At 47.9% G+C, this 18,471-nt stretch overlaps 2 protein-coding genes across 2 annotated transcripts in view; both read right to left on the bottom strand.

Moving 5' to 3' along the window:
• Positions 1–12,859, bottom strand: part of LOC104144680 (disintegrin and metalloproteinase domain-containing protein 9) — a 43,181-nt gene extending 30,322 nt beyond the window's left edge. The window contains exon 1 of the mRNA XM_068934260.1: positions 12,808–12,859. Within this exon, the coding sequence (XP_068790361.1) occupies positions 12,808–12,859 (52 nt within the window). The remainder of the gene's footprint in view (positions 1–12,807) is intronic.
• A 2,514-nt stretch (positions 12,860–15,373) lies between these two features.
• Positions 15,374–17,188, bottom strand: OR2AT4 (olfactory receptor family 2 subfamily AT member 4). The gene is made up of 2 exons (XM_009675834.2): positions 17,166–17,188; positions 15,374–16,337 (listed from the first exon to the last, which is right to left on the bottom strand). The coding sequence occupies exons 1-2, from the start codon at positions 17,186–17,188 to the stop codon at positions 15,374–15,376; spliced, it is 987 nt and encodes a 328-aa protein (XP_009674129.1).
• Positions 17,189–18,471: the final 1,283 nt, after the last annotated feature.

The following is an 18,471-nucleotide window of genomic DNA, read 5'->3' as shown; positions in this document are numbered from 1 at the left end:
CAGGATACAAGAAATCCCAGCGAACATTTTTCAAAGGGGGAAAAATGAGACCATTTCAGTAATGACAAGATGATGCTGAGCCTCGCTTTGATCTCAAGCAAAATCACAGAATCAAAACTGCTCTGGGATCGTAGGAAATTGAATGTCGAGATTTAAAATGAACAGCCTTTGTGAGAGCCAACAAGCCGGTCTGGAAGGGAGGACGCTGTCCCATGACCATGTGCCCGCCGGGTAGGCAGAGCCCGTGTCCCTTCCCACTGCGGCCTGGATGTCCCCAGCCTGTCCTCCATCACCAGCTGGGCTGGTGTCCACGTCCATCCCCATGTCCCCAGCCTGTGTCCCCCTGTGCGCATCCCTGCCCGTATTCCCCAGCTCATGCCCCTGCCCATGTCCCCCAGCCTATGTCCCAGCCTGCGTCCCCTAGCCCGCATCCCCCCCACCAATGCCCCAAGCTCATGTCCCCCAACCAGCAGTCCCCCACGTCCTGTCCCCAGCCTGCGTCCCTGCCCATGTCCCTGCTGTGTCCCCCAGCCCACATCCCTGCCCATGTCTCCAGCCTATGTCCCTGCCTGTGTCTCCCAGCCCACGTCCCTTCCCACGTCTCTGCCTGTGTCCCCAGCTGGTGTCCTCCATCCTGCGTTCCCCACCAGCGTCCCTCAGCCCACGTCTCTAAGCCCACCTCCCCAGCTGGAGTCCCCAGCCCATGTTCCCTATCCTGCATCCCCCACCAGTGTTCCCCAGCCCACGTCCCCCTGCTTGCGTCCCCTACCAGTGACCCCCTGCCCATATCCTCCAGGCCCTGTCCCCAGCCCAACTCCTCCAGCCCGAGTCCTCCAGCCCACATCCCCTAGTTTGCATCCCCCAACCCACATCCCCCATCCTGCGTCCCCCACCCCATGTCCCCAAGCCCGTGTCCCTGTCCCACCTCCCGCATCCCCCATCCTGTGCCCCCCACCCCAACCCAGGCTCCCGGTCGCAGCCCCTCACCTGGGCAGAGGAGCAGGATCAGCGCCGTGACCCTCGTGCCCTGGCGGGGTGGGCAGAGCCCGGCCCCCATGCCCTCACTGCTCGCTGCCCCGGCCAGCCCTGCTGGGACACAGCGCTCAGCCTGGCCTGCCCCGGCCGCCGCGGCTCTGCACCCACCACCCCCAGCTCCACGCTGCCCCCACCAACTGCTCCGGGCCACCTGCAGCTGCCACAGCCCCTTCCCTGCCTGCAGCCATTTCTGGCCTTGTCCCTCACCGTCAGCTCTTTCCTAACCCATGCCCCACACCTGCAGCACCCTGGGGTGCAGCCACCCTGCTGCTATCCTCCAGCCCCACTTTGGTCTTCCGTCTGCCCCCTGGCTCCACTCCCCATCTCCCACGGCCCCTTGCTCTGCCTCTGCAGCTGCCACCCTGACCCCCACCTCCCCTGGCCCTGAACTTCCCCAACGCCCTGCTCTCGCCCATGTCCAGCCCCATCCTTCACCCCAACTGCTGTGGGGGGCCCCTCCATGTCCTGCCCCTTCAGCCTCCAACTGCCACCTGGGCAGGTATGCCACCTCCTGCCATCCTGGTACCTCCTCCATTTGCCACCTGTCCCATCCTGTCCTGTCCTGTCCCTCGTCCACCTGTCATTCATCTCCTGCTTCAGCCCATCCCTCCTCTTAACTGCCACTTGGGCTCATTCTGATACCATCCGCTACTCCAGTCCCATCTCTATCTGCTACCCACCCCACCCCACCCCATCTTGTCCTGTCCCTTACCATCCTTTCTCCACCTCCCATTCATCCCGTCCTATCCTACTTCACCTCATCCCACCCCATCCCATCCCATCTCTCCTCCAACTGCCACCTGGGCATGCCCTGCCACCTCCCACCAGCCCAAACCCAGCTCCACCTGCCACCTATCTCATCCCGTCCCTCCTCCACCTGCCACCCGGGCATGTCCTGCCACCTCCCACCAGCCCAAACCCAGCTCCACCTGCCACCTATCTCATCCCGTCCCTCCTCCACCTGCCACCCATCTCATCCCATCCTGTCCAGTCCCATCCCATCCTTTCTCCACCTGCCACCCACCCCATTCCATCCCATCCCATCCCTCCTCCAACTGCCACCTGGGCACATTCTGCCGCCACCCACCACCCTGGTCCCATCCCCATCTGCCACACAGCCTATCCCATCTCTCCTCCGCCTGCCACTCATCCTATCCCATCCCACCCCACCTCACCCCCACCTACCTCCTGGGGCTGCTCCTCTGTCTCCAGCCTCAGCCCAGCTCCTGCTGTCACCCAGCCTGCACTGCCAGCACCTACTTGGCCCCGCCCTCCCACATATGGCCCCGCCCACCCCACCCGGCCACACCCACCCACCTGCCATCAACCCCACCCATCCCACTTGGCCCCACCCTCCCTCACCTGGCCCCACCCACCCCATCAGATGGGGTGGCTGCAAAAAAAAACCCTAGTGAGGTGTCCTGCTTTCCTAAAAATGCAACATTTTTGTGGGGAAAAAAATCCCCAAACTGCCTCCCAGAGCAGCAGGAGGATCTGCTGACACCGGTGCCTAGGGTATACGGCGGCAGATGAAATTCAGTGCTCGTACGTGCAGAGGAACAAACCAGCTTCCTCATCCGCCAAAACATGGCCCCTCTTCACGAACGGGCCCCAGCAACCCCCACTCAATGCTAAGTAGCCGTCTAGAAGTCAAAAATATTCTTGTGAATTGCTTGAAATCGATTAAAAAAAAGAAAATATCATAATGATTTTCTGTAAATCTTTGACACATCTGCACCATCTTGAGTGCAAAACAGTGCCCATCTCAAAAGGCATTAGGAGAACTAGAAAAGCTAAAGACAAGGATGAAGAAACAGAAAGAAGCATTGAACTTTTCATGAGGCGATATTAAATCCCATCCCTCACTCCCAGCTTTGAAAAGAGAGAACTGGAGCTGTTATAAATGAGCACAATATTGCACGAATAAGGAAAGTAGAAAATAATTTATTCACTGCTCCCCATAGCACAGAAACCAGGCTGCATAAGTTTTCAAACAAAACAAAGTGCTATCTCATGCAGCACATAACCAAAATCTAGAAATCACGGGACTGTTAATGCCAAAATTATGACTCTTCCCACCAAAGCATTTAAATAGAAGAAGCCACATCACGCTGTGCTTTCCCCATGCCAACGCTCTTTCCTTGGCCTGTGCTCAGGCCATTAGCAGGGACATGGTGCTGGACAAAGGGATTTGTGGCTGCACATTGCTCTGCTGTTCCCGTGCTGATGGCAAAGTCTCTTCTAGCAGGACATGCTGGTCCAAGGCATGGCAGAGGTCTACGCTGAGGCAGGTGCTCCAGAGAAGAAACAGTGGCTATGCTTGCCGAAGAGGAGGAAAAAGGACAAAACCCAGCAGAAAACCTACCAGTGTTATAAACTTCTATATCTTTGAATAACCAGATTAATTCCTTTTTCCATCAGCTGAGGCACACCAGGATGCTGTATCGTAGCTGCGTAAGAGGGAAAGAGGATGAAAGGATGGATTTTAACTTCCCTTTATTCTCATCTCTGCTGTAAGAGGACATTCAATGCATATCCCTGGCTAAACAATGCACTCCAAAAAAAAAAAAAAATCACATACCAGAGCCTGTGCAGACAGCAGCTGCCAAAGCTGATCTCACTCCACCCTGACAGTCGTGCATTAAGGTATCATTTCTCTCCCAGCCTAATATTGCTTTTGAGAGAGCAGACCTGGAGTTACTACTAAGATATTCGAACATTCAGGGTTGTTCAGATTGTTTCTGCTTACTCCTCTGCTGCTGCATTTTGGGAGGGCAATAAATGTCCATTCTGCATAACTGCAGTCCTAATTCGGAGCTTCTGTGCCAGCACTTACCCTGTTTAAATGTGCCTAGAAAAAGAGGCGTATAAATATGTATGGATCATGCAACTAAGTGGAAGCAACTGTGCCTATATGCTGAATACTGAACTACAGAGAGATATTTGCAAACACTATGATGATCTGAGAAAGATTTGTTGATAGTAGGAAGACAGGTCTGGATTCACCTGAGAACGTCCTACGTTCACCCAAGGAGCAGCAGGTACTGCGGCAACGCTGGCATATGAGCAAACAAGGCAAATCTTTTGGTGCCAGCTTCTCCATCACCCCAGACCACTGCTGTGGGATGAGGTTGGTCTGCAGCAGCTATTGTCAGCAGAGAGGGAAGTTTTTAGTAATCTTAGACAGGTTTGCAGACCGAGATGGGTTGTTGAAGGCACTGCCAATGTGGAATAAAGAATTTACATGCTGATGTTAACGGGGCTGCCTTATGGATCCTGCAAACAGAGGAGGTGAGTCCTGCTCTTGGGAAAGACCCCTTCTGAACTCTTTCTGTCATGCACATTGCCAGGACGGGTGGATGTGGGCAGGTCAGAAGCTTCAGGAAGTTGGAAGACATCACCAAGCCATTTCCAGACTCACAAAACAGAAAATAGCACCTCGGATACTTTGAATAAAAGTAGGTCTGGATTCAGCCTCTCCCAGCTACATGGGCTGTTAATACGATTGCCTGTGACTCCTCAGCTATTAGAGGTAGGGAAAACTGGTCTCAAGAGGAGAAGTCCAGGTTTTTCTCCTCCATTTCACCTCAGTTCCATGCTGAACATGTTTGTCTTTGCTCCAGTTTTCATGATGTGCCATCCTTCACTAAACCAATTTCAGTGACATCTTCATGGGTGCAGGAGGGGTCAGATGGGAGCTCTTATCTGGTCTGGATGGGGAGACAGAAGAAGAGGTGGGAACAGGAGAGAGGAAGTCCAGTAAAGAAATGAGATTTTGGACAACGGGTGCAAAGATTTAAAAAAAAAAGTGGCTGTGGGCAGAGGAGTGGAAGGACTGAGAAGAAAAGGCAGAAAAGGATTTCTGGATTCGTTAAAGCAGGGATATTTTGGATGGCTGGTGAACAGGAAAGACTCTTTCAAATCTGCTAAATTGTTGGGGCTGCTGAGTAAGGGAGCACAGTCAATTATCTCATGAAAAAGCACCAGTGGAGCCAGCTCCTTAGTGGGGTGTAGGGTGAGACAGAATCTTCCAGAAAGTAAATATTCTTTTTATCCCCACCTAATAAAGGCAGACAATTCAACACCGAGAGTGAGGGCACTGACGAGGCCTGAACTAATGCCGTGGAGGATGCCACCTCCTTTCCCCCATGGGTGCCAGACAAGCGGGAGCAGAGGAAGCTGCTTTGTGCAGGGCTCCTGGTGGAGGTGGGCTGGCACGCCGGGCTGTGCCTCTCACTGACAGGAACCGGTCTAGTGCCCACCAACGAGACAGGGCTGACCCAGGTCCCTGGCACAGTCTACACTAGCTTTCTAGTCTCCCTCCAGGCACTCCCAGGATATGATACATCCTGTCCTAGCACCCACATCTGCCACAGAAGAGCTGAAACTCCTGCCAAGGTACCAATTCTATTTGGCGACCATGCATGGAGCCTAGACATACCTCAGATGACCACTAAACAGGCACCAGGTCACATACACATGGACCTTGCTGCAGGGACCTCACTTAACACCATCATGGCCATGGTGAAGTAGGTGCTCTGGCTTTGGTAAGCCACCAAGGTGAGGAGGAGGCAGAGATGGTGACCAGGATGATTCTGAGGAGGCACACAAGACAGTGCTGCTAAATAGACATTGTCCTCCAAAAGCAGCCACCAGTCCTGCAAGCAGAGCATCATTTCCCAGCTAAAATGAGCAGGGGCATCATGACTTGCTGTCCGAGGACCATCAGCAAACATCAAGGACAAAGGCAAAGGAGAATTCCCTGTGCAGCACTATCTATTAAACTGAGTGGTGCTGGCAGCAATTTTTAGACATGAAAAGGGGAGAAAGCAACCTCCAGGGAGTCTCTTCTAGGTGTGTTTTCCTCACAGTGGCGAGGGGTTGTTTGGGACTGCAGCGATGGAAAGGGAAGTGGCAGGAGTGACCAGGAAATGGTGGAATTGATGGCTCAGAGGTGGGGAAGAAGGACAGTCACAGAAAGCCAATGGATTCGTCAATAAACTCACAGCGTGAGTATGTAAGAGCCCCTGGAAAACAGTCAAAGGAAAAAGGGCTCAGGAGGGTTGGCAGGTCCTTAAAGAAATGCTGTCCAGACCATGGAGAAAGGAGAGGAAATGTGCTGAAATGTAGTGGGAAGACAAAAGCACAGGTAGAGACCAGTCCTTTGTAAGGCCTTCGGTGATCCCCAGGAGAAGAGACTTGGGAAACGAGGTAAAATTAGAGAGAGCTGCAAAGATGGCATGAGACTGTGGGAATGAAATCAGAGCAACCAACACACACAGGTATACAGCCAAGATGGACAGGGGGAAAGGACACAGGTTCTTGAGACAAGTAAGAAATAACAAATGCCCATATAGGTCAGCCCAGAGGTTCATCAGTGTCCCGTTAGTGACAGTAGATTGACGGAGAAGGATAACGATGCTTTTCCTTTTGTTTTCTATTTGTTTCCTAGTAATTCTTAGCATTCTGTAAGATTTTGGGGGCAGCTGATAGCATTGAGTTGATCTTTTAGAGAACTCCCATGGTTGTCTTCATGCCCTTTCCAGACTGATAATACTTAATTTAGAGCTTATTATTGCATGTGATCGATCTGTCTTTCCTCATGTGCAATACTCTGCATTCATCTATCCTGACATTCAAATGCATCTGTATTACACAGTAATTCAGTATCATGGGATCCTTCTGCTGCTTTTCACAGTTCATTTTTGCTATCCTTAATAAATACTGTCACAAGAAAATGTCACGTCTCTACTTACCCATTTCTATATCACCTGGAGTTCTGGGTCCAGTGCTGGGCTCCCCGCTACAAGAGAGACATGGCACTACTGGAGAGAGTCCAGCAGAGACCTTCACAGATGATGACGGGCCTGGAGCATCTCTGCTCTGAGGAAAGACTGAGGGAGCTGGGCCTGTGCAGCCTGGAGAAGAGAAGACTGAGAGGGGATCTGATCAATGGGTACAAGTATCTGAAGGGAGGGTGTCCAGAGGATGGGGCCAGACTCTTCTCCGTGGTGGCCAGCCACAGGACAAGAGGCAACGGGCAGAAACTGAAACACAAGAAGTTCCATCTGAACACGAGGAAAAACTTCTTTAGTGTGAGGGTGACTGAGCACTGGCACAGATTGCCCAGAGAGATTGTAGAATCTCCTTCCCTGGAGATATTCAAAAGCCATCTGGGAGACCCTGCTTGAGCAGGGAGGTTGGACTACAGGATCTCCAGACATCCCTTCCAACCTTGGCCATTCCGTGAATCTGTGATTCTGTGAAAAGTTAGATCTTACCTACCAGAGAAAGGGTGACAACCATCCACAGTCTAGTTATATAGCTTTGTAGACAAGATTGGATAACAAAGCGAGCTCTGTCCTGGGGCACTGAGCTCATGTCAAGGTTCCGAGGTGTGAGCAGAAGCCCTCAGCTTCCCCATAGAATAAAAACTCGTATAAGGGCTGGTCATCTCCAACTGTTTCTTAATATTTTAAAAGTTATAAAATGGCCAGTAATGCAGAAAAGTTTCTGCTTGTGTGCTGTGCCTCCCTTGCTTCCGCCACGGAGTGGAGCTGCCACCGCCAGCAAGAGTCAAAGAGGCAGGAGGGTCTTTTTTGCATGTTGTTCCTCCAGGATCCTCCACAAACGCAGAAAGGTCGAGCCTGGCTGTGTCCAGTGGCCGCACTGGCATGCTCCAGGAGCTGGACAGGGCTGAGAGGAGGGAAGGAGGCCGGAGAGGCTGCAAGGAAGTGGCAAGGGTGGGTTCAGACATGAACATCCATACATTCCCATTCAAAACAGTAGGTCATCATATGCAATGTGGACATTGCCTCACTGTCCTCAGCACTGTGAGAAGAGCCAGAACAGCAGGTTCCAGCTTGTTCAGATGATCCACAGTCAACAAAGCCAATGGTTTGCAGGCTAAGGACTTGCGTGGTCTTTCCTAGGTGTTGCTCTAAGTTCATCTTCATTCTCCTTCCTTAGCAATGAGATTGCTGAGTGTTAGCTAGTATAACTTTCATATAAATTAGGTAGCTAATCCTAAAGCCGTGAATGATGTTATGAATAAAAAAACCATATGCTTCACCAAAGAAAATGTGTCTAGCCTATAACCAAAGGGAATAATTTGCATTTTAATCAAAAGGCAAAGTCAAACCAGCACAAATACATCTGTCAGGGAGGGGAAGAGCACAGCCAAGACATTTTAAATACTTCCAAAGTACCGTGGATGTTTACCAGATTCAAGTTTAACCAGGAAACCCTACTTCTGTATATGCACTAGGTACACACAAGTTGGGAAGACCACAAGCTTTGTGGCAGCAAACAGATAAAACTGCTGTTATGCACGGTAAGTCTGAGGACTGAAAGACACACAGAGCGACAGAAAGTACAGCCTGCATTTTGCCCACAAAGCTAGGAAACCTCAGTGAATTGCGATTCAGGTAATTTTATAGAGCAGCAATTCCCTGACGCGAACACTGAAGCGGAGCAGGACTGCAGTCACACCAGTTGGCCCCCAACCCTTGCCAGTAGATGCTGCTGCTTATTCTTGACTTGAAGGCTAATGTAAAGATGTGTGAGGCCAAGCAGAGTTCTTGCTGGGACTCTCCTAGTTCCCCATCCTTTCTAATAGCAAAAGCCTGCAGACTTGGGCACACCAAACGTCACTGCTCTGAAGCGGCAGATCACGAAGTGAGCTGTCACACGGGAAGGGAGGTGGGTTTTAAAGAGCACCGGCGCGATCTGAAGGACATCCAGCACCTGAGGTGGTTTGCAGCCGTGCAGATTTCCTCAGAAGAAATGCTGAAGAAAGCCGTTAAATAGGACAGCTGCAATAAAGCGTGACTGCGAAGTGGCTTCCCAGCTGCTCCCCCGGACTCCCTGGGGTTTGTGCCATAAGGTTTTTCTTCTTTTGTGTACAAAAAGAGTCTTTTTCCCCCCTCAATTATTTTCAGACTCTCCCAGCATGACAAATACACAGCCAATGTCGTGGCTTTCTGGGAGTGAAGAAATGCAGTCAAACAAAAGTAGCAAAAGCTGTACAAAAAGCAAAGGGAAAGCCCACGGATCAATGTCACCGAGTGCTACACTGCTAGTAGGAAAAATGGTGTGAAACCACCAAGGAAACGATGAGTTCGTAGCTCCTCATTCGCAGACTTGTACCATTGCGTGTTCCAGTGGAAAAGCTGATGCCAGGAGGTCACCGCCGAGTGACCGGGGCTGGGCTGCCTTTCCATGAGGAACCCCTCGTCTTCTCTAGGTGACACATAGGTAGGTCTGCACACGGGCGCATGGACATCTCAAACTGCAGTTTTACGTTTATTCCATTGAAATAAAAATCGAACTGTGTGCCTCTCCCTACTGCACGTGGTGTGACATTTCCAAGCCAGCCTTCTACTGGCTCCGAAATCTATAAACTGCCCCAGTAACCTCACAGGTTTGTATTTCGCTGCTGTGACGCTGATGCAAGAGCCCCTGTGAACTCGTTAGCCCTGACCTGCGTTAAGAAGAAAAGACGTGTCCAGCCCAGTCACTCTGGTGATCGCAAGCGTTTCCAGGTGCAGACCAGAGGAATTAAAGTAGCAAGATGACCTCTCCCTAAATGTGTCTCTTTCTCAATCCACTCTAAAGCTCTGCTGGAGAGCTTGGCCCTGATGGATGCAAAAGGAGGGGGGGGAAAAAAAAGGTGGGGGAGATGTGGCGTTGTTTGCAGCACCCAGGGGCTTCCTTCCTGGCTTTGCTCCTTCGTGGTGAGAAAGAATGTGCATGCAGGTACCCTGGGGTGCTGCCTCCACGGAGCACCCGTGGTGGTGAGGATGTTTTCACCTTAGGCCACATTAAAAACAAAATCAAACAACGAAAACAAGTTCATTCTGAAGTTCTTGTGCTCAATGCTGAGTATAAACAAAATGGTGTCTTGGTAGGAACTGTGGAAAAGGAATGTCAAGTTTAACAAGAACTTTATATAGAAGTATTCTGATTGTAAAATCAGATCACACAAATTCTCTTTTTAAGTTATTACTATAATGGCACTTGAAATAACCCGCCCTTTGTGTTCCTTCCACGTGTACATAATGCTCAAACTCTTCAGGCTCATGACTGATTTGGGAAGGGCATCTCAGGCATGAAGAAGTAGCAGCAAGTCAAAGAGGAGAGGGCCCTCATGACAGAGGGAGACCAGGAAATAAAAATGGGTGCTGATAAGGGACTTGGGCTGCACCTACTTTTATGTGGAAGAAAAAAAGATATTGAAATCATTTGCTTGATTTGACTCCGCTTCCCTTGGGGTGTACACACTTTTATGTGGGAAAAACATAAAAGTTTTCTGTCGAGAAAGAGTGATCTGAACTGCTGGGATGTGGAGGGCTGTCATCTCCCAGCGCTAGGTGGAGAGCATGGGGGTAATTTAAGGGCAACGGGGGGTATTAGGTTAGAAACTTTGCCGTTTGGATGAAAAGTAAAGGCAGACTCTCCAAAGTGTTACACAATGCTGTTCAGGCTGAAATGCAAATTGGGTGCTTGAGCTAGGAAGGATTTGAGGGTTCATATTCATAAATAGGCTCATGGCTCAGAAACACTTAGCTATATCTTGAAAATTGATGATGAGAGTTGGCAGGCTTCTTATGCTAGACATGATTCTTATTTAGTTTTTATTTCATCTTAAATTTAGATGAAGATCTGGAGCAGAATTGTGTGTTATGTGAGTATAATGTCTTGTAAAAGGAAGCAGCACAATCCCTCTAGACACTACTATAATGCTATTGCTGCAGATAATAAATTATATTAACTGGAAATGGCTTCTAGGTGTTAGGGAGAATAACTGAGCTGTCAAAAGTGATGAACGAGGCAAGTGGAGAAAGTTTTAGCATCCTATCTTTGTAGTTATTTTCTGTAATATTATTCCGAGTGCTGCTTGCAAGCCTCTCTGTCCCAACTGCCTCCTATAATCTTTCCCTTCCGATCTTGAATACAGACATTAAGGTGACTGCAGGGAATGGGCAGAGCCAACCGAATTCATTGCTTCCCTCTTAGGCAGCCAACAGCATTAGGTTTTACACAGAAAAAATTTCCAGCTACGCAAAGCAGATGAGCTGCTCACATTGCAGAAGGTGAAAATTCCCTTTAAAAACCACCTGAAATCCTTTGGATGGATTTTCGTCTTTTAGGCACAGCCACACTCACGATGAATTGACTAGGTGCAGACTGGGGCTTTCCTCTCGGCAGGCTCAGCTCCTTCCTCAGGAGGTCCCAGAAAATCCCGTCTGCTCAGTGAAAAACCTTTCAAGGCTGAGTCCCAGGAATGGTGTAACGTGCAAGGGAGGACGGAGGTCCAAGCACCAGTTTTATCTTAAAATAATGTCCTGAGCTGAAGGTGTGCATGCTGGAGCGATGCCATTTCCTGTGACTCCCATCACATTATTGTGGCAGCTGGTGACCTCCTACCCCCAGGTGATGGGGGAAACCTGAACGCTGGTCACTTCTCCAAGGCTGAATTATTTCTTTTTCTCCTGACTAATCAATGCAAGACAGTTCTCAGTGCAGAGCACTGCGCTCCTCATTTCCTCAGAGGCATACTAATGAGGCCATACTCACTCTTCCTCTCAACTGCAATGAATTTCGAATGACTTTCTAGTGCCCTGGCCCAAAGCAGCACATGATACAGTGGCTGTGGTGTTGCAAAGTGGTGGGAGATGTGGGATGGGCTCCTGGTAGACGGAGGAGGGAGCTGGGTCTGGGTCACCCAGATCCTGCAAGGGTGAATGAGTGCTCTGAGCACTCCATCGCTCCCGACCGAAGGGATGTAAGGACATGACTTCGGGAAGGATTTCCAAGCTGTGGAACTCGGGAGAAAAAGACATCCTAGCCCTGTTAGGTTGGGGGGAAACCCCTTTGGGCTAAGCACCGCTGCCATGCCTGGTTCTGTGCAGCTCCGGGTGCTGCCTGCTTCCCCTTCGCTGGGGCACTTGGAAAAATTTATGCAAACGAAATATATCAGTTTCACAGTAACTAAATTCATCTATTGAGGTCTCTTTTCTGGAAAACACTATCTCTAAAAAATGGCTTGATGAGAGGACTAAAACCATCCTTCTATGTGTATCAGGAAGGGAATGTTTAAAGCATTAGGCAGCAATAATCTCTATGTTTGATGACGGTACAACCAATATAAGATTATTACATGAAGTTTTTATGATTGTCCTTCAAAAAGTGTTAAAACATAAAGAGGACTTAGAGAACAGCCATGAGAATGGTTAAAAGTTTGGAAAAGACACGTTATAGTGAGAGTGTCTGGGCACCCATTTCATCTAGCTCATCAAAGAAGACTAAGGAGGAGTTTGATCATCTCGTATGAGGACTTATACGAGGAACAGAGATCTGGTGTCAGACAAAAAAATAGAACAAGATCTTATGACTGGAAACTGGATACGAATAACATCAAAGGAGAAATAAGGCTTGGATTTTTACCAGTGAGAATAATGAAAAATAAGAACACTTTTCTGGTGGCTATGAAGGATTCTTTAGCGCTATACACTTTTAATGAAGAGGGAATTTCAACCTAAAAGGCTATTCTAGTTCCAGCAAAAGTGATGGAGAAGAGGCAGAAATAAATTTGGATGAATTTGGTGGTTTGTGTTGTGGAGCTCAGAAGAAACGATCCCAGAAACTCCTTCCCAAGATCCACTCCAGGGTCCTTTTCCTTCCTGCGACCCACTCCAATCTCTCACCATTTCTTTGCCCTCCTTGCACTCCCCTTTGCAGGACCAGGTGTCCCACTGGCATCACCCTCACCCCCCTCCTCATGTGGCTTCTTCACGTTGACAAGCAGCATCTTCTCAGCCATCACGTTCAGCCATCACGCCCTCCTCCTTCATCCAGCCTCCCCCAGATTCATCCTGGCCCCAGCTCTACTGCCCAGGGCACAACCCCTGCATCCTCCTTGGTCAGCACCTTCTCGCGTTGGCACTGCTGGACCCTCCCATCAACCCACTCTCCCAGTTGGAGCCTCTGTCCCCCTGCCTCCCCTTCTTTCCCCTCTGCACAGTCCAAGCCCTCGTGATCTACACTCGTCCACTGGGCTTTGCAGCGCAAGACACCTCCCTCGTCCCCACCCAGCTGAGGTCACCCATCATCAGTCCACAGCAGAGCCTGGATCCTGACCCACTTTTGCCTCCACCTTACTGCCCCACTGAGCTCGCATAATGGGGAAATTAGTGTATTTTTTCTGGGAAATTAAGGGCAGACCCAGAAAGGCCACATCCTGTATAATCTGGGATCAAGGGAAATTTGATTTTCAATGATCCATAGAGCCCGGTCTCTAACACAGTCTAACCCTGGAAGTCCCTAAAGCCCATTAGCTACCACCTTTTCCCATGAAAGCTCTTGAAGCACCTGAACTTATGCTCCTAAGTAGGTGTGGAAGATCCCTGGTGGAGACCAAGAATTTCCTAGCTTTTTCTTAAAAATCTGTGCATCTCTCTTGCCTTAGGAATGGGTGATCAACTCTCAATTTGCAGAGCACACCCCTGTTTCACTCTGGGGGATTTCCGTGTTTCATCTCGAGACAGTCTTTCCGTGTCAGCAGGATCTGTGCAAATAAACTCAGCTGTTGGAAGGAAACTCACTTCTGAGGGGAGGAACCTCTCAGACCCTTTTTCCAGGATTCATTTTAGTATCGATGGTGTGGTGGGCGTAGGTGTGTTTGTGTGCCGCATGCTGATGAACACCTGGACATCTATTGTTCCCTGCTTGAATGCCACAATGTCTTCTTCATAGGAGCAAGGGGTTGTCCCTGAGCTCAGTTTCCACCTGCCCTGCAGAAGGAGGAGGTCGGGAATGCAGGAGCAGACGTGCCAATGCCTTCAGTGACTCATTCATCTCCCACTCACATGCTCATAACAGAGAAACCCCTCCGCACCTTCGAGACTTTATTTTAAACATTTTAAATATGGCCTTTCTTCTTTCTCCAATAGAGCTCATATTTTTATTAATCCTTTCTTAATTCTCTGAGAAGGGGTACAGATATGTGAATTAATCCCCAATTTTTGTGTATGTTTTTGGTGACAAATAGCACAGAATAGCAGTGCTGGGGGCTGAACTCCTTGGTGTTCAGTGAGTACGGCAGGCACGTCACCTCCACCAACCTGGCAGGGTTTCCTCCTCTCCAGGTGGCAGCCCACCGAGCTGGAGGTCTTCTGCTCAGATGCAGCCCAAGAAGCAATGAAGATCAGTCAAAGGAAAGCTAAAGATTTTTTTTTAATTGGAAATGGAGGTCCTTATAGTCTTACACAGGTTCTCAAAGTGGTGGTTATGCTCTGGGTTGAATCAGCTGTCTTGAGTTAAAATGATCTCTTCTCCAGCTCCATTCACAAGAGCTCGCCAGAGCTCTTCCCTGGTCCTTCTTCCTTCCCATCTGTGTCTTGCCTCATGCGAGGGGCAGATGTGGAGTGGAAGATGGGCTGATTTATTGAAAATGTTAATGGAAGAATGAGCTCATGTAAGAAGAGAGAGAGCCCACGTCTTCCCCCAAATAGCAGTTACAGCTGACCCCAACACCTTTAATGAACTTTGAAAGGGTCCATTAAAGGCACACACCGTAGGAGAGATGTATTTTTCATCATGTTAAAAAATCAGAGCTGCTGGAAAAGGTCAGAGATACTCATTTCCACCAGACTATCTGCCTGCTCTGCAAAAAACGAATTGAGTAAGCTCCAGATAAATATTCACACTTTTTGATGCTTGACGGAATCTCTCTTTCTTTAAGTTCATTGTGTTTTACTGACTGTTGCTTCACATTAACCTTCATTATACAGGAATCTGTGAATCAGACTATATGACGGCGCTATATTGCACATAGATAACATTTCATCAAGCTGTACATGTTGCCTATTACATTTCTCTTTTACCTTTCCCACAATTCTGAAGTCCTATAGAGTAATAACAGAGAATTTTCTCACCCAGGAATAATAACCCAGCTTCGCCTCTGTCATTTCTCAAAAAAATATCTCCTACCGTGTCTGAAATTTTAAATGGAGGGAGTAAAATAATGAAATCCTCTGTGTTGCAGTCTGGAGGGGAAGGTATAATAAAATATGCTATCATTCTCGTTTAGTTTTGTTCAGTGCATTCACAGCTTTATTTAGTGCATCAGTGATTTAGTCACAGAAGAATACAAACCAAAGTAGAAAATTATGATTATTTTTATACAAGTAAGCTAAAAACTTCACAGAAATAGGATGAAATACATTAATATAGGCTATACCACAGTTCATGGGACCCAAACCAGACTCCAAAGGCAATGGTGTCTTACTTAACCATAGGACTGGTTTTGCATCAATCTTTTGTGCTGGTGTAAATTTTACCTAAAGAAGGTAAATGTTTTAGGAAGGGGAGAAATTCTCAGAAAAATAGTCTTTTTAACTGCAGATTTTACTTCCTTATTTCGTAAAGTGTAAATGATTGGGTTTAACAGAGGAGTTAAAATAGAGAAGACAACATTGCTCATTACATGGATATCAACAGGAATGTCTGCTCTGTAAGAAACATATGCCGCAGCAATGGATGAATAGTAAGTGCCAACCACAATCAAGTGGGAAGTGCAAGTCGAAAAAGCTTTAGTACGTCCTTCTTTGGAGTTGATCTTTCGTATGGAGATAATGATGCAGGCGTATGAGAGGGTGACGAGCAGGAGAGGAACGATCGATACAGTCATAGCGATGGAGAACCCCAAGAAGGTTTGGAAATCGGCATTGAAATCTGAGCACGCCGCTTGCACCACTGCCAGGTGGTCGCAAAAGCAGTGATAAACTCTGGTTGTTTCACCGTAAGACAAGCGAGAGGTTTGCATGATGACGGGGACGGGTATTAACAGCGCCGTTACCCAGGCGCTCCCGGCCAACCGGACGTTTACTCTCCTTGTCATTTTGGCTGGGTAACGCAGGGGGTTGCAGATTGCTTCGTAGCGATCGTAAGACATGACAACGAGAAGCAGCGCCTCGGTTACTGTTAGCCCGTGAAAACTGTACATCTGCAGAAAACAGCCGTGAAATGAGATGGTTTTAGCGTTGGCCAGAAACATGGCTAGCATTTTGGGAATGGTGGTGGTTGTAAACAGCACATCTAACACAGAGAGGTTAATCAAGAAAAAGTACATGGGTTTGTGGAGCTTACGGTCAAGCACGACTACAGTGATGATAAGGATGTTACCAACCAGGATCAGCAGGTAGAACAACAAGAACACAACAAAGAGGGGGGTCTGGAAATCCTGAAGAGCCGGAAACCCGACCAGGAAAAAGTGTTTAGTGGAAGCATTGCTGCTGCAGCTGTCCATGGCTGGTGGAAACGCCTGCAGGGAAAAACACGGAGTAAGGAGACAGCCCTGGCCGGTGCGCAGGAAGGTTGTGGGATCGGGAACACAGCGGGCGTCTCTAAGGCGCTTACGGAGGTTGTGCAAAGGAAGCACGAAACTGCACAGAGCTGAGCGCATTGCAGCGCACTTCACTCCACCACCCTGGGGCACGCGCGTGTGAAGTCTCTAAGCCGCTGTTAAGGTGGTTTGAATTCTCTGTTAATAATACAAATTATTTCTGAAGGCTCTGAATGGCACGTTTTCCAATCTTGCCAAAGATTAAATCTTGCTAACAAGGAGACAAGGGGAAGAATGATATAACTGAGGCTCTCTAGAGTCGCATAAAATCACTCGTCTGGTATTTTTGCAGGAGCGGTAGCAGTTAGGAGAACAAGACTCACTTGTTCGCTGGAGGAGAGACTCTCCAATCCCATGAACAAGACTCGCATGCCATTGGCTTTTTTAGGAGGTTTGACGAACACCTCGGCTCCGATGGGCCGGGCAGGATTCGCCTCACCTACCTTCGGGTGCTCTCCATGCAGAGCCCTCTGTCCTCGCCGGTGCCCTGGGTTCCCTTTCTGGGCAATGGGGGAAAAGGGGCATTTTCAGGATGCAGCTCCTCGGATCTGCTCTGCACCCGAGCAGCTGCTTTCTGGACGTGCCCATTCTTCTCCCCAAGGGAATCCGGGGGATTAGCTCTGACTGGGGGATCTGTGTATTCATCTCTCTTTCCTTAGCCAGCTTTTACAAGCTTTGCTTGTCATTCTCATCAGCTGTTTTCATGTTACCTTTGGTTGGCTACTCGCAGCTCACTGCGTTGTCCATAGTTGTTGCGGAATGTGGTTGATTTCTGCTGGGATAGCTGAAATGCAGATTAAAATGTAATTTTTTTTTTTTTTGGCTTCCAGTTTGTTTCCTGGTACAAAAATACAAAGGTATTTCCATAATAAATGATTTGGCTCATCTAGCCATCAACTCTTTTATGATAGTCAGTAAGAAATCTTTTAGAGACTCATGAAGTTCAAAGACTCCATAATAAAAAATTCAGAAGAGGGACCAGTCAGTGACTTCATCTCAGATGAACTGAGCCATGATATGTAACATGGTATGTGACAGCTTACAGTCCTTTCGTCTGTTCGTTCTATATAACGTAGCTCTACAATTACATGATTCATATAAACTCGTGATCCTTTTAGTTTCTTCCCAGTTGTCTTCTATAACTGAGCACTTTATGCTCTTTCTTTTGTAGAAATAACCATTTTCTTTTATAAATTACAAATGTTTTCCTCAACCATGCTGGCTCTACACTCATTCTTCTGCAGCAGGAAAGGTTAAAAAAAAGCGTGTGCCACAGTTTTCCATTTGTTTTACGTACCACCATTATGTGCTCTGTGTTACAGAGATTTTCTTTCCTCTCAACAGAAATATTTCCTCTGTTGCACATAATGATTTAATGTAAGTTATAAAGGACTATTCTGCCCAAACCCTATGGAATATGCGTGCTCACTGCAGCAAAATAAAATGGCATTTTGGAAACTTCCAACCTTTTTTGTTCTAGTCTCCAAATTACTACTCCATGCACACAAAATCCTTTGGCACAAATTCCTTTGGAATCTCCCCGCTTTCTCCAACATCAGGAAAAATCAAAACTAAATTAATGTTCCAAAAAACTTCTTGTTTCTGTTAGGTTTATACTGAGAGAAAAAAAAAAAAGAAATGAAATTTAATTAGATTTTTTGCCTTTTCTTGGTTTCCTTATCCCCAATTTAAGAGAAGGGAAATACAGCCCTCTCGGAAATATTTTGTGCTTGGCCTCAAGTAGTTGAGAGTAATTGTTGGTCTCCTGCAATTTCCTAACGTCATTAAATCTCCGGTAATTTTCAGATAGATTCACCTTTCACTCAGAAAGTCATATGCCTATAGAAGAAATCCATTTAATATTAAAAATAAATAGATTTTGTGCCCCACTGAGATTTCAATACTACTGACATTTTGTATGCTCTCTCCCTTTCCTCTAAGCAATCCTACATTTCTCTTTCTTGTTATTTTTTTTCAAAACTGGTAAGCTTTAAGGATGTAATTTGTATAAACAATGCTGCATTATAAAA

Source organism: Struthio camelus, chromosome 1, assembly GCF_040807025.1.
Source record: "Struthio camelus isolate bStrCam1 chromosome 1, bStrCam1.hap1, whole genome shotgun sequence".
NCBI lineage: Eukaryota > Metazoa > Chordata > Aves > Struthioniformes > Struthionidae > Struthio > Struthio camelus.
This window is presented reverse-complemented; position numbering and strand designations above follow the sequence as displayed.